The 14394-nt window shown below is 41.2% G+C and overlaps 3 protein-coding genes across 6 annotated transcripts; 2 read left to right on the top strand and 1 right to left on the bottom strand.

The window, feature by feature from the left end:
• Positions 1–3382, top strand: LOC119546655 (homer protein homolog 1). The gene is given in 7 exon segments (XM_037853110.1): positions 1–142; positions 635–923; positions 980–1425; positions 1483–1561; positions 1653–1919; positions 1989–2123; positions 2177–3382. Coding segments are annotated over 7 exon segments (1629 nt in total). The 5' UTR covers positions 1–128; the 3' UTR covers positions 2576–3382.
• A 485-nt stretch (positions 3383–3867) lies between these two features.
• LOC119546656 (protein Aatf) lies at positions 3868–5640 on the bottom strand. Its single transcript, XM_037853111.1, has 2 exons — positions 4110–5640; positions 3868–4048 (listed from the first exon to the last, which is right to left on the bottom strand). Exons 1-2 carry the CDS (start codon positions 5480–5482, stop codon positions 3946–3948), a joined length of 1476 nt encoding a protein of 491 aa, XP_037709039.1. The 5' UTR covers positions 5483–5640; the 3' UTR covers positions 3868–3945.
• Positions 5641–7443: 1803 nt separating this feature from the next.
• On the top strand, positions 7444–13582 carry LOC119547761 (gonadotropin-releasing hormone receptor). 4 transcript variants are annotated; one of them, XM_037854767.1, is made up of 7 exons: positions 7444–7582; positions 8808–9021; positions 10414–10686; positions 10814–10913; positions 11352–11840; positions 12165–12490; positions 13128–13167. In XM_037854767.1, exons 2-7 carry the CDS (start codon positions 8885–8887, stop codon positions 13165–13167), a joined length of 1365 nt encoding a protein of 454 aa, XP_037710695.1. In that variant the 5' UTR covers positions 7444–7582; positions 8808–8884. The 4 variants fall into 4 exon arrangements, with proteins under 4 accessions (XP_037710695.1, XP_037710697.1, XP_037710696.1 ...); XM_037854769.1 differs by lacking the exon at positions 7444–7582 and adding an exon at positions 7648–8683; XM_037854768.1 differs by lacking the exon at positions 7444–7582 and having other exon boundaries at positions 8885–9021; positions 13128–13582.
• The last annotated feature ends 812 nt before the right edge of the window (positions 13583–14394 follow it).

Below are 14394 nucleotides of genomic sequence, written 5' to 3'. Positions count from 1 at the left end.
TGTGTTTTCCGCCCGAGAATCAAAGAAATCAAAAGCAAGGCTGTCGAAAGGGCTTAGCACATAATGCAATTTAGTCGGCGGTCGCCAGTCGCCAGCGATAACGGAAAGACACTAGAGCTCAGCGGACAATGTCGGCGGATAGGTAATAGATAAGACTCTATATGGGGTTGGCCCTGGAGACGGAGACCTCCCCGGAGTTCGGTAGAGCCCCCAACAAATCAATTACAATCATAGCAAGAGGCACCAGAATAGACCGTAGTTTACATAGTAACGCGAATTCTTAAGTTCAAGTGGATTATAATTGATAGTTAAAAAATTCGATATATATCAAACCTAACAAATCAATCAGAAAACACTGTAAAACCTATACAAAATAGGAACGTGAATTCTTCAGTGCTAAAATGACTTTGGACATATTTTTGTATCAAAACAAGTATGTCTAAACCTAAAACACGTTAAGTTAAAATTACGCAGAGCAGAATAGTCCAGGAAGTAGTTCCTTCCGCATCTTGTGCTCCTTCGTACAGTTTTCTAATAAGCCCACACAAAAACAAGACCATCGTTTATTACCCACTTGATATGGAATTTTTAATTAATCACACCCCTGCCATGCTAATCCCTTTATGGCCCACAGCGAACAACCAATTTTCACCTGCCAGGCGCACGTCTTCCACATCGACCCGAAGACGAAGCGCACCTGGATCACGGCCAGCATGAAGGCGGTCAACGTGAGTTTCTTCTATGACAGCTCAAGGAATCTGTACCGCATCATCAGCGTGGAGGGCACCAAGGCTGTGATAAACTCGACGATCACGCCCAACATGACCTTCACCCAGACCTCCCAGAAGTTCGGTCAGTGGAGCGATGTGCGGGCGAACACGGTGTACGGCTTGGGATTTGCCTCCGAGGCGGAATTGACAAAGGTGGGTGGTTTATCTGTGTCTTATATTCTCTCTAACTAAATCCCCTACCTTCACAGTTCGTGGAAAAGTTCCAGGAAGTCAAGGAGGCCACCAAGAATGCCATGAAATCCGCTAACGGCTCGAATGCCGTTACACCCACCACCTCGGCCAACACGTCGCCCATTTCCGGGCGAGCTGTGGGCTCCATGCAGAACGACAACACAGCCATCGATCCGCACACCGTGGAGCCGCCCAACATGAGCAACACGAATACTCAGAACGCCAATCCGGACAGTCCCTCCCACAAGCTGCTGAACACCAGCGATGTCAAGCCGGACATCGGATCGGCCACGCCCTCGCCGCAGCCCACATCGGGAGGAACTGCAGTTGGTGGCGGCGGGGGAGTGACCATCTCGTCTGGCGGAAGCATTGTGGGCATGCACACGGGACCGGGAGCGGGCGCCACCGCCGAGCAGCAGCTTAAGTATGAGAACGAACGCCTGAAAATGGCCCTGGCACAAAGGTGAGGGACGGATTAACTATCCTTGGATTGAGGTATAATTCGCTGGCTTCTTTTCAGCTGCGCCAATGCCAAAAAGTGGGAAATCGAGCTGGCTACCTTGAAGAACAACAACATTCGCCTGACCAGTGCTCTTCAGGTGAGCTAATTGTATTTACTAGTCACAGACTTTATTTTCCTTATCTCATATATTACTTAAACTAAAAACCCAATTACTTTTTATTCTCAAGGAATCAACTGCCAATGTAGACGAGTGGAAGCGCCAGCTGCACACTTACAAGGAGGAGAATATTCGCCTAAAGCGGGATATGGAACAGCTTTGCGCGGGCGGAGGTGGTGTCCCTGCAACCGGAGGAGGTGCCGCGGAAGACGAGTTACGTCGCGAGGTGGCCACGCTTAAGGCGCGAACGGAACAACTGCAGAAGGAACTCTTGCAACAGGAAATTGAGCTTAAGTCGGCCAACCTAAGCCTACGCGAAAAGTCCAATGATCAGACGGTAAGTAAACCCATACCATGACTTAATTGATTTAATTTTTGGGAACTAATTGATTTTACACACTTACAGCTTGCCAAGTTAAGCGAGTTAAACGTTGTGTTTGCCAAACAACTTTCGGAGCTATATGGGGTGCAGAAGGATATGGAGGGTGTTATACAACTAGCCAAGTGCACTTGAGACACAGAGTTAGCGGTTATTCGAAAGGTTTGGCATACATTTCCTTCGCTAATAGTCAAGGTAATAAATCTCCCTGCCAGGTTTCAGCGCAGGAACAGACTACAATGATCAACACTACAACGACATCATCGACAACAACAGGAAGCACGACTAGTAAACGATATTTAAGCAACTTTCCAACGGCCGAGGCAGAGAGCACGCTCTCCAACGTCACCTCGATCCACACCCAGCTGCAGTCGTCGCTTTATGAGACCCAGAACACGGCCCAGCTGAAGGCCATGGACAAACACTCGGCCTTGCTCCAGGAGCTCCATCAGCGACAGGCGGCACCCAGGCGCAACTCTGCCTCCGCTGAAGCAGCTGCTGCAGCTGCAGCTGCATCCGGGTCTGGTGGGGCCAAAACTGCCACCATACTCGTATCTAAATCAAAAACCAAAACCGGGCTGCCCCTGTTGCTGAAGAATTCCATTAACAATTAGAGAAAATCCAAGAGGAAGGCGACGAGAGAGAGAATTTAGTCAGTGGCATTTTTGTAATCTTTATATTGGTAGTTTGTATACAAGGACAGCGCTAGGAGAGAACCCGCGTACTCCCCCAATCCTCCCCCATCCCCCTAATTTTAGGCCAATATTTGTGTGTATCGTAGCCTCTTTTGGTAACTTCGAATTGAAAACAGAATAAACCTATGCCCAGTATTTTCGTCAAAATTGTTCGCGTCCTTGTGGCACTTATGTAGGTCTTAAATGATTGATTCTCGTGCGCATTCAAGTGCAATATACATTTATCTCTAGTATTTAAATGTAATAATGATATTATGTGCTCTATACACTTTCAGCTGATTGTTAATTAATTTTTAATGAGAGCTTGCTAACGAATACTCCCCGAAACTCATTTCCCAAAGAAAAATCCAAGCATTTCTATTGAACAAGTGTCACAAAGATTATTTTGTAAATGTGCTCGACTTTTTATAGTATTTTTAGAAGGAACCTTTTGTATTCTCTAAATCTTAGGATTAAAATTTAAATGTTTATTTATTGAATTGTATTTCCAACCCATTCGATTTCACAGTCACCTCACAAGACTCCCGTTTTGCAGTTATGCACTGATTTACTAATATATATGATATTTATAAATATAAAAATTAACGTATGCATAACTAACAATGACTTAGACGACGAACACACTAAGAAACCAATATGGAATATAAAGCTAAAATTAATAAACGAAGAGAAAATTTTATAAGTGGAACGAAGTCCAAGTAAAACACGAGACTAGCAAAGTAAATTTAAAAAAAACAGTCAAGTATGTGCATCAGTGGACAACTAGTATAATACATTAACAAATTATTAAAATTAATTTATATTTATCGAATCGAATTAAAAACGCAACTCGAATGAAGCCAGCAAATAATACATAACAGTACACAATCTCAGAAACACAAACACCCACTAAACGAAACGGTTATGAAGCGGTAATTTCGAACGTTTGCGGTTATATTCAAGCCATATTGTTATGCACTCGCTGCATAAATAACCCAGTTGAGAACAAATAAGAATTAATAACGAAAATGAAATGTTGAACATACAAATTTAGCAGTTAAAAGTAAACAACAAATGAAAATATACATAAATAAATAAATATATAAAATAAAGTCAAATTCAACATCAATATTCTTTTATTTTTAGTAGATAATACAACGTATTATTTTTAGCAACTGTGGTAATAAACTAATTCGTCCCGGGACGATTGGCTAAAATGACAATTTAACAGCTTTAATGACATTTAATAGGTTTTATTCTTATTTAAAACTTCATATACCATATATTATTGTTTTACATTTAGATGTTTTCTAGACGAACAACGATTTATACAGCTCGGACTTGGAGCTCTCCGTCCATTCGCTATTTTCGTTGGGCGCCATAAAGTTGATGAGTTTGTTGTGCACCACGTATCTGAAATTATGTTTAATATTTTATAAGTAAGACATTACTAGCTTTACTTCGTTTTTATTACCGCAGCTTTCGCCCCTTGCTGGCCCTGGTGTCCACCTTCTTTTTCATCTTCTGGCGCAGCTTCTGCAGCTCCACGAACTGCTTGGTGATCTCACTCATGTTAGAGGAGGTACTGGCCTTGTATTCGATGAGCTCGCGAAGCTGCTGGTGATAGAAATCGCTATCGTCGTAGATGTGTTTTAGCCGCTGCACCGGCTCGTTTTCCTGCTGATCCGCCTGATTGCTCTTTGGAGTCTGCGACTTCTCTACAAGCGCTTCCCGGTTGGCCAGAGCGCTGTCGATCTTCTTGATGATGTCGTAGTCCTCCTGCACGGACTTGCGTTTGACACCGGCTCCGGGAGTCAGGAGCTTGGTGCGATCGTCCCACTTTAGCAGGACTTCATTGCGATATCCCGTCATCTGCTGGAAGTTGTTGTGCAGCACAGAGCCAAACTTTTTGGCGGCTGGACCCGAATCCTCAGAAGGCTGCTTACGCTTCACCGCCTTCCTCATCTCCGAGTTTTGCTGGTGAAGAGCCGACTGGAGAGCCAGTAGTTGCTGTAACAGCTTGGAGGAGCGTTCCTGCGCCTCGTTAAGCACCGATTGCAGCTCATCGTTTTCGGATCCCAGTTTTTTTAGTGTCTCCGGCGCAGGCAGCTGGTTCGCTTTGCTGGTAAACTTCTGGGTGTTGATCCTTAGCTCAAGAAGTCGCTCCCAGACGCGGAGTTGGTTTTGGACGCAGAGTCCTTTTTGGATTTCAGCCTGGTGGTTGGTTTTGGACATCACATCCGAGGGTTTGATGGCGCCTTCCTCTGCATCTTCATCGCCGGTATCGTCATCTTCATCGTCATCGTCGTCCTCTCCTTCACTTTCTTGGCTGTTGTCCTCAGCGGAATCATCAGAATCAGAGTCGTCATCATCCTCCTCTTCATCATCAAAGTGACCAGCCAATAATTTTTGATTGAAGTCTGGCACATCCCCATCTTGACCGGATTCGGAACCTCCAAGGTCTTCCTCCTCTGAATCTTCACCTTCTCCAGCCTTTAACTTCTGTTTAAAGTCTGCCAAATCCCCATCATCTTCATCCTCATCGCTTTCCTCATAGGACAACTCCTGGTCCTCGTCCTCATCCTCCTCATCCAACTCCTTGCGGCTGCTGATCTTGCCCTTGTAGCGATCACTCTGCTCCGAGAGCAGCTTTACATTCCTCTTCCTGAAGTCGGTGCTCCGCGCGTCCGGCAGGTCGTATTCTTCCTCCTCGAAGTCCACCAGACGGGGCCCGGTGGTCACGTCGAAGTCCGAGTCCTCCGCGCTGTCGCTCTCGTTAGGATGGGCAAGGAGCTTGCTGACCTTTTCGGCCACCGTTTGGGGCTGTTTCTTTGATTTTCGCAGCATTTCACTAGAGTTTCATTTATAATTTGAAAGTGGAAGATTCAGTTTACCACATGGGCACAGTGTTGTCAATTTCGCCTTTTCCTGTCACTTTTAGCTTTTTTAACGGAGTTGTGGGGATTTCAGCTTTTTTTCATAAACATTAAATGCTGAATACGGAACTCAAACACCTGTTTATCAGTTGTTTTTATTTGAAAATAACAGCTTTGTTGTCATTAAATTTAGTAAGAAAATATATGCAGAGAATTGTTTACATTTTATTTTTCATTCTAAAGCCGAAAACAGTTTTTTTTACACCAAAGTAACAACACTGTTTGGGCTGAGCGGTGTGACCGTTGTCGGTGATTTCAGAATTACCTCCCCAAGCATACACAGAAAATACCAACCGGTGGTAACTTGAACGTTAAGGTATATTTATTAGAAAAACGGTTTTTCGAGTACAGACGTTCCGAAAGAACCAAAAACATCAAATTCAATCGAATTAACATATTCCTTACATAGTTTTTTTATGTTAAAGCAGTGAAACCGCTTTTATATCAGCTATAACATTATATTTAGTGGTTTTTAAACGGTTACTAAAAATGTTTGACAAATTCAACTATAGTTTGACATTCAAACATAATTACTTGCTTATGTATAGTAAGGGATTTTAAGAAAGGAATGAACGCAGTCTTCTTTATTCTTTTCTTGTATCATATTTATATTATACCTTATGGAAACAGCAGTAGTTAAATGGATGAATTGATAATGGGCAACGTTTTGTTAATTAATATATTTATTTTCTTTATTTGTTGATTTCAGATGAATCCTATCGTAGTCCTTATTTAAAAAATTATAGTTATATCCTTGTCTAGCTTACACTAATTTACTGAGAAGATACGTTTTCGCAACAACTAAAAAGTCTAAATTATAAACATTACCGCTGCATAATTTTCGGCATTAAATGCAAGCCACTTTCAAGGAAAAACGAAATTACAAATTAATCGTCGCTCCTAAATGTGCAGTTTTCAATAGTAAATGCACATGCTAGCTGACCGCTCATTAGGGCCGGCCGGCTGTCGTCTTATCAGGCGGGGCAGGTGCATCTTGATAAGACCGCACACACGCCACATTCGTAGCATACAACAGTGCGCGGCTGAACGTGAACTTGAAATCCTTTTGTTCGCTCTCATGGCCTCATTAACTTTAATGAAGCGTTTTGTCCAATTGCGTATCGTGAGGTTAAATTGTGAGCCTTGGCAATGGACTTGCCGCAGATGCTAGTGTAAGCTCGACGGGATCGGATGTGCTGCGCCATCCGGAATAAAGGATAATCGTGTGTATTGCGCAGCTAACGGAGTCCCAACGACGATAAGGCCTATAAGTAATTCCTTTTTGATTACTTGTTCTGGGGCAAAACGCGACTCATACGTTTGATAAGGGATCCCAACATTTGGCGATCAGACGGACTACCGTTTGAACTTTGAGTCTCGTACACGCATTGATAATCGTGAAATTTATGCGGGCGGGACCTGAAAACGCACATATGTATGTGTGTGTAGAATCACTGGCTATTGGGGTCGCCCGCTGTTATCATCTAACTTTTTCTACCCGGTACTGAAAGTGGGGGTATACTGTTATTGTGGAGAAGAAGGTATAACCACCTATCCGTCTTATATGTATAAAGCTTGATATCTCAGGAACCAAAGAAGATTGGTATTTCTGACCTAAGGACGAATCCTTAGTTCTTGCATTTTCCACCCACGTCCCAGATTTCATATCCTTTGAATGCGTTTTAGGATCGCAGGGACAACATACAGGTAAATTAAACTCCAGTTTCTAATAATTTGTGTAGACTTTAACCAGGTATTCTTTGGTCGGGACTCCAAAAGTTCCTGCTTGTCTCGCTCCTCTTATCAGTTGTTGTCGAGATTTCGATTTCGCGGCATCAGCATCCCAGGCAGTCGCTACGTTCAGTCAGTTCCTGCTCGTCGATCGGTGTGTACCTGAAGTGCCGTTAGTCCCGAGGGCCTTTGAGAAGCTTTCGTATTATCAACAGTGATAATTACGCGCGTGTGGGCGTGGGATTTTGGCAGTGAGAACGGTGCATTTTGATTCTGGGAGGTGTGTGAAAATAGTAATAAATTCCTAATGATATTTGGAAACGCAGTCTTAAATCTACCATATCTATATAGTATACGTCAGTTCACGGTGTGGCCGCGTGTTTAGAAAAAGCAAATCAAAACGGAAATCACAAATGGAAGAAAAACAGAATGAAGAAAAAAATATAGTTGTATATAGAAAAAATGAAATTATACAGCACGTACGCGTTCTCGTAATCAAAGATTACGCCTACAATAAGTATATATACGAGTCGATCGATTAGCCAGAGGAAACTAGTTGAAACTTTCTGTAATCTTCGAGGGGTTCCAGCAATCGCTTAGGTAAACTAGCGATTCTGCGAGGTGCAACGAGGTTAAGCGTTTAATCATCAAGAAATCTAATAGAACACCTTAGTGTTTTCAAGGTTTTAAATTTATTTTGGAAGCACATTTCGCTTTATTTGTTTTCTCTTTTATTTGGTACAACATTTGTTTGAGCTCATTAAAACGCCAAGTTCAAAAGGCATCAAACGCGGCGCGTCTAAACAAACAACCCGTAAAATAATTCGACTGAAGGATTAATGTGAGACCAATTTGTCGGAGTTTGTTGTTGCTATTTTCCGTTCAATTGAGTGAACTTTCTGTTCGATTGAGCGCAATTGATTAACAGATTAATCAGCCAGGGAGAGCGTAAGATGCTCTTTATTATGATTATTATAGTTATATCAAGTCTAGAAAATGCACAGAGCCGGAGAACTCAGCATAAGTGGAATTTTTATAATCAATTAGGCGAGAGTAACTAGTTCAAGGTCACCACAAGCTAAAGCACCTAAAAATCGGGGCGGCAAACAAAACGTAAAAAATCATAACAATAACATAATAAACATGTTCTTGAACCGAAAAACCCAAAGGAATCGAAAAAGTGTTCATTATCAAATTGAGTGTAATTGATTCGGTTAATTGAGTGAGTGTCTACCATGAGAAGATAGGGATTCTGTTTGTGTTTTCATTATTGGATTATCTCAAGAGTGCTGATGAATATAATATAAAAGTTTCGCAAGTAATCGACAGGCCCCCAAACCCCAAATGTTCTGACAATAATGCAAAGTTTATGGAAATATAGGTAAAATAGATACATTTGACGTAAATCAAATTTAATTTTATAAATATCATAAAGGAATAACTAAGATAACCTGATAAAAAATTTATTAAAGGCTTAAGTAAAGTGTTTCTTTTTTATACTTTAGAATAAAGGAAGATATCGTGTAAGGCAAATCCTTAAGCCAAAATTGAAAATCAGATAATTGATTCACCTGTTTTAAAAATGGGGGAAGTTCTCGAAGAGAGTGATCATCGCAGTCTTAGTAATTGGTTAAATGTGAACGATACGAATGGCACAATTCACCTGACCAAGGATATGGTTTTTAATGATGGCCATCGATTGTCCATCACAGTCTACAGGTGAGTGGAATACCGACCAATACACCCAAGCCCCATTTTATAGCCTTATCGCCTAGATCACCTCCCACGTTTTTGTTTGAATATTATTCAGACTTTACAGTCAAAGCTTATCAACTTTGACTTTTACTATCTGTAACACTTTTCCAAGCCTAAACCTATCAATCGATGTGCAGGTGTGGGTGTCGCTGCTTGAATCTGTATTCAGCCGTATATTCTTGTTATGCATTCATATAAATCATACTGGGCTCATCATCTTTGGTTTCTCCTCCGCTGTCTGGCTTTCTGTCTGAGATTCAATCATTTTCACTTGGAATTTGAACTGTGCGGTTCATTGCAGGGTTCACTTTTTCTGAATGCCAGAGATTCGACTAATCGATTAAGAGCGAGTCGCGAGATAGACAAGACGTAGAAAGTGATTTATTTAGCACAGAATGCATAATAAATAGAATATTTTATAATATCCGTGCTTAAGACTAGCTTGATTTTATATAGGGACTGCTTATTGTACACTCAAAGATAACACCGTTCTCAACGTTCTCAATATAAGTATTTTCGATCTTAAAAGTGATCCAAAATACTCATACCCAAAATTTTTTGAACTCCAGATCGAAGTCTTCTCGGTTTGCGAATGGCTTTTGAGATTGTGTGTTCTCGATGTGGAGATGAAGTCAATTCATTCCTATATTGAGAGTAGAATCTTCTCGATTTCAAGCACTCGCTCCCACGTTTAATTCTCAAATAAAAGTGCTAAATCTATTAAAGCTATGTATATTTTAGCCTAACATCTTTCATTTAATTATTTTATTGATATATATGGAGGGGTGATGTTACAAATTCGGACAACTTATAAATGTATTTCCTCGTTGAATTCAATCGGTGGAATAGCCAATTTTATTTTATATATATATTTATCTCGATATCGAGATCTATTCGGTGTTGAAACCGACAAACTTCATCATCATATCGAGATCCCACAATCTCAAAAGCAAAACCGAGAAGACTTCGGTTTCGAGAATTTGAGTATGAGTCGATCTAAGCTCACTTTTGAGATCGAAAGTACTGATATTGAGAATGTTGAACACGGTTGTATCTCTGAGTGTATACGTTTTTTCTAAGTAAAACTAATCTCGTAATTAACTGACTTGAAAAGGACATTAATTGTATTGGCAGATCGTCTACGACTGATATTTGTTTGCCCAACAAGTTACCTTTCCTAACTGCAATTCGTTGACCCACTTCTCTAGCATAAGACACCCACGCCCGCACCCACCTCAGGGAAAACTTCTTTAAATTCCCACTCACCAATTTGATCGCATCAGAACCCTCTCCCACACCATCGCCCCTACTACCTCTTCCCATTCCGTTTCTTATATAGTCTTTCATTTGGTTCAGCATACTGTTTGTGATCTCAACAATTGGCAACAGCACCGTACTATATCTGCTGACCAAGCGGCGACTACGAGGCCCATTGCGGATTGATGTGATGCTAATGCATCTGGCCATCGCAGACCTCATGGTGACGTTGCTCCTGATGCCAATGGAAATTTTTTGGGCCTGGACGGTTCAGTGGCTCTCCACCGATCTGATGTGTCGCCTAATGAGCTTCTTCCGCGTTTTCGGCCTGTACTTGTCCAGCTACGTGATGGTTTGCATATCGCTAGACAGGTGAGTCCGCAGATCCGTTGAGTGTCGCTAATGGACCAAATTGATAGCCAGATAAGGCGGCTCAATGTGTCAATTGATGGCTGACGGCTTTCTCACCACTTGGCTTGGTTCCCCTTGTCTCCATCAGATACTTTGCCATCCTGAAGCCACTGAAGCGGTCCTACAATCGGGGACGCATCATGCTGGCCTGTGCCTGGCTAGGCTCTGTCGTGTGCAGCATTCCCCAGGTGAGTCCAGGTCCAGTGCTACACCCGGAAAAAAGCACCCTAAGGTTAAGTAGAGCACAGAAAAACTTTTATTTCGTAACACCAAATAAATACTCCAACGAGGTTCTATAATGTTCAAATACAATTTCTCCGATATCTTAATTCCGTGTTAGGTTTCTAGTTTGTTATCTGTACGGGAAAGTTAACATAAAGTTAAGTTATTCGGAAAGACATATTCGTTTTCTCAATGTGATGCTGATTTTACGACCGTCAAATCCTAACAAAGTATGCTACCACACAAAATATATAACTAGAATGCGCTAGTTACTAGTAAGGATCTGACCGTTCCTCTATCCTAATGGGGTTGATTGGGAGGATCATATTAAATCATCCATTAATTATACGATTTTTTCCCAAGTGCTACTGCAAGACAACTTAATTACCATGCATCTCCGGCAGGCCTTTCTCTTCCACCTGGAGGAGCATCCCAAAGTTAGAGGCTACTTTCAATGCGTCATCTTCCACTCGTTCAGAAGCGACTTCGAAGAGAAGCTCTATCAGGCGGCCTCTATGTGCAGCATGTACGCCTTTCCCCTGATCATGTTCATCTACTGCTACGGAGCCATATACCTGAAGATCTACCGGAAGAGCCAGCGCGTTCTGAAGGACGTGATCTCCGAGCGTTTCCGGCGCTCCAACGACGATGTTCTCAGCAGGGCCAAGAAACGGACCCTCAAGATGACGATCTCCATTGTGATCGTGTTCATCATTTGTTGGACCCCGTACTACACCATCTCCATGTGGTACTGGATGGACAAGCACTCCGCGGACAAGATCAATCCCCTGGTCCGGAAGGCTTTGTTCATCTTCGCCTCGACAAACTCCTGTATGAATCCTTTGGTCTACGGGCTCTACAACATTCGTGGGCGTATGAACAACAATAATCCGGTGGGTATTGCTATATATTTACAGGGGACCAAAACAAATTCTTGCTTAATTTTGAATACCACTTCTTAAATAAATTTCTTTACCCGATTGGGTCCGTGCATCAAATCAAATAAATATTATTCTATATTAACGGTAATATTTTAGTATTGATCAAATTAAGATTCTATAACTTAAATCATTTTGCCCACACCTAAAGTAATACTAAACGACTTTAAAAATAATTGCTTTTGATTAGACACTATAAAACATTGCAAGTTTTGGGGCTAAGATTAAAAAATCAAGACTTTTGAGGGATCTTTCTTTCTAATCCTTTTTCCTTTGCAGTCCGTGAACAACAGGCACACATCGCTGTCCAATCGCCTGGACTCATCCAATCAGCTGATGCAGAAGCAGCTGACCAACAATTCGTTGCTCAATGGAAAGGGTCAAGCGGTGGCAGCCGCCGTGGCGGCCACCACAAAGTTGGCCAACGTGGTGGGTCTGAAGGGCACTGCCAACTCCAATGGATCAGCGGCATCAGCGGAAATAGGGGTCACCGCGCCCCGGGCAGTATCCATTGCCCCGCTGGCCAGTGACGACGAGGCCAACGACGATTCCAGCCTCAGTGCGGTCACCATCAGGTGCCAGGATCCATCCAGGTTCCGCCAGAAGTAATTTCGGTCTCTACACCCTTTCCTACCTTCTTGTCATCCTCACAAGCCCATCCTTTATTTAAGTGATTTACAGCAGCTCCTAAAAAATCACTTTTCCTTTCGAGTTTCGCCATAAAATGTTGGGGTTTATGTTGCGGTTTAAATATTCAATCTAGCTCAAAGCAAAGAATGCAAAATGCATGCTTTTAAATAATTAATGTAACTTTGTTTTAATATTTTCAAGGTTCTCCTTAATTTAAAAAAGTATTTGCATGTATTCCTTTATTTATAAATTGTATAAATTTTCCAAAGAATTTAATAATGATTTATTTTAAATGAACCAAAAGATTTACCAATGATTATAAGATTAATACATATGACAAGAAAGCAAGTCTTATTTCAAAATGTATTATTCACGACCTGAAACTTATGCAACTCCTTAAAATAGACTATCTCCGTGAAACCTATCTTAAATTGCAAGCCAAACCAAACCTTAGTCTATTTGGGTTAATGCAGGATTACATCATTTCCATATCCCCAAAAGCTCACCCACAAGAGATCCACTCTAAAAGCCATTACCACAGCCGCACTTCATTTTATGTCAACTCATCAGTTGATCAACAAGAGCCAAGTCTAAATAAATATATACTTTCAGTTGTGGCGACTCCATCGAAATGACCAGTGTGGTTAAGTAAACAATAACATATAGAGCTGCGAGAGCAACTGGATCAATTAAGCGATCTGCTACTGTTCATCTGGAGAAGTCGGCTTGGAACAAAGGGCATTTAATTTGCTAACCAGCTTAGTTCGGAATTTTCATCATAAATTCTTTTCGCATTTGCATTTAGCTAGTTACAAATTAAAATGTTTTCAAGACAACAAACGCCGAAGCAGGAAAGATACAAATTCCGATTTTAAATCGCTTTGTTTTGGACCATTAAATGTTCGGAATCAAAGCTATCACATAGGAAATACGCTTAAGATGTAATACCGCTCACTATTAGATTTACTCTAGTTCGTCGAATTATTGCTTAATTTAAAATAATTTATTCATAACAAATAATTATAAACGAAATCAAAATAAAAATATCTGAAAAATTATAGAAAATACCAAGACAGCCACTTGAATTCTGATTTTTGACTAGGGCCCAAAATGTTGATGTTGTTTGTGTTGAGTTTTTTGTTAAGTTGGCGTTAATCACTAGCTTTATGGCTTGAGCCCTGCACATTAATTATACACTCGTGTCTGTCGTCGACGGACTCTTTAATATTTTTATTGAATAATTAAGTTTGGATATGCGGGCAAACCAGTTTTACTTCTGGGATAAGATTGTGAATTGACCTTTAACTACATTTAATTATATTGTTATCGGAAGGAAAGACAGTGACTCTGGAGGGATTTATTACAGAAAATCAAGTTTCGAGGACTTGCAATAAAAAAGAAGGTGGAAATACCTCTGCATAATATATATTGTCATAAATTTGTATCTAAAGCCAACTTCCATAAGCATAACCCCTAAAACCAAATTGTAATATCTATCTACCGTTTCCCAGGAAGCTTGACCAACTTTCCTGGCTTATGGCCAGTTAACTTCAATCAATCCATATCCCACCCACGCCCACTAATTGCCCAGGTGCAAAGCATCTGGTCTGGTCGGCGTCATTAGCTAGGTAACCCAATTAACCGGCAGAGACATAAAATGACAATATTTTTTAATGCAATTGAATGCCCGAGATACTCCCCCGCCTATCCACGGTCTTAGAAAGTGGCTCACTTTCGTTACACAGCACAACAAAGTCACGTTTGCTGGGAAAACACTCAATGCCTCACATAAAGAGCAGGAAGAATGCGTGTAATCGAATCTTGAAGACCGAAAAATAAACATGTTAATAATACAATTTTATGATTAATACGGAGTGAA

The sequence above is a fragment of the Drosophila subpulchrella genome, chromosome 2L, assembly GCF_014743375.2.
Source record: "Drosophila subpulchrella strain 33 F10 #4 breed RU33 chromosome 2L, RU_Dsub_v1.1 Primary Assembly, whole genome shotgun sequence".
Taxonomy (NCBI): domain Eukaryota; kingdom Metazoa; phylum Arthropoda; class Insecta; order Diptera; family Drosophilidae; genus Drosophila; species Drosophila subpulchrella.
This window is presented reverse-complemented; position numbering and strand designations above follow the sequence as displayed.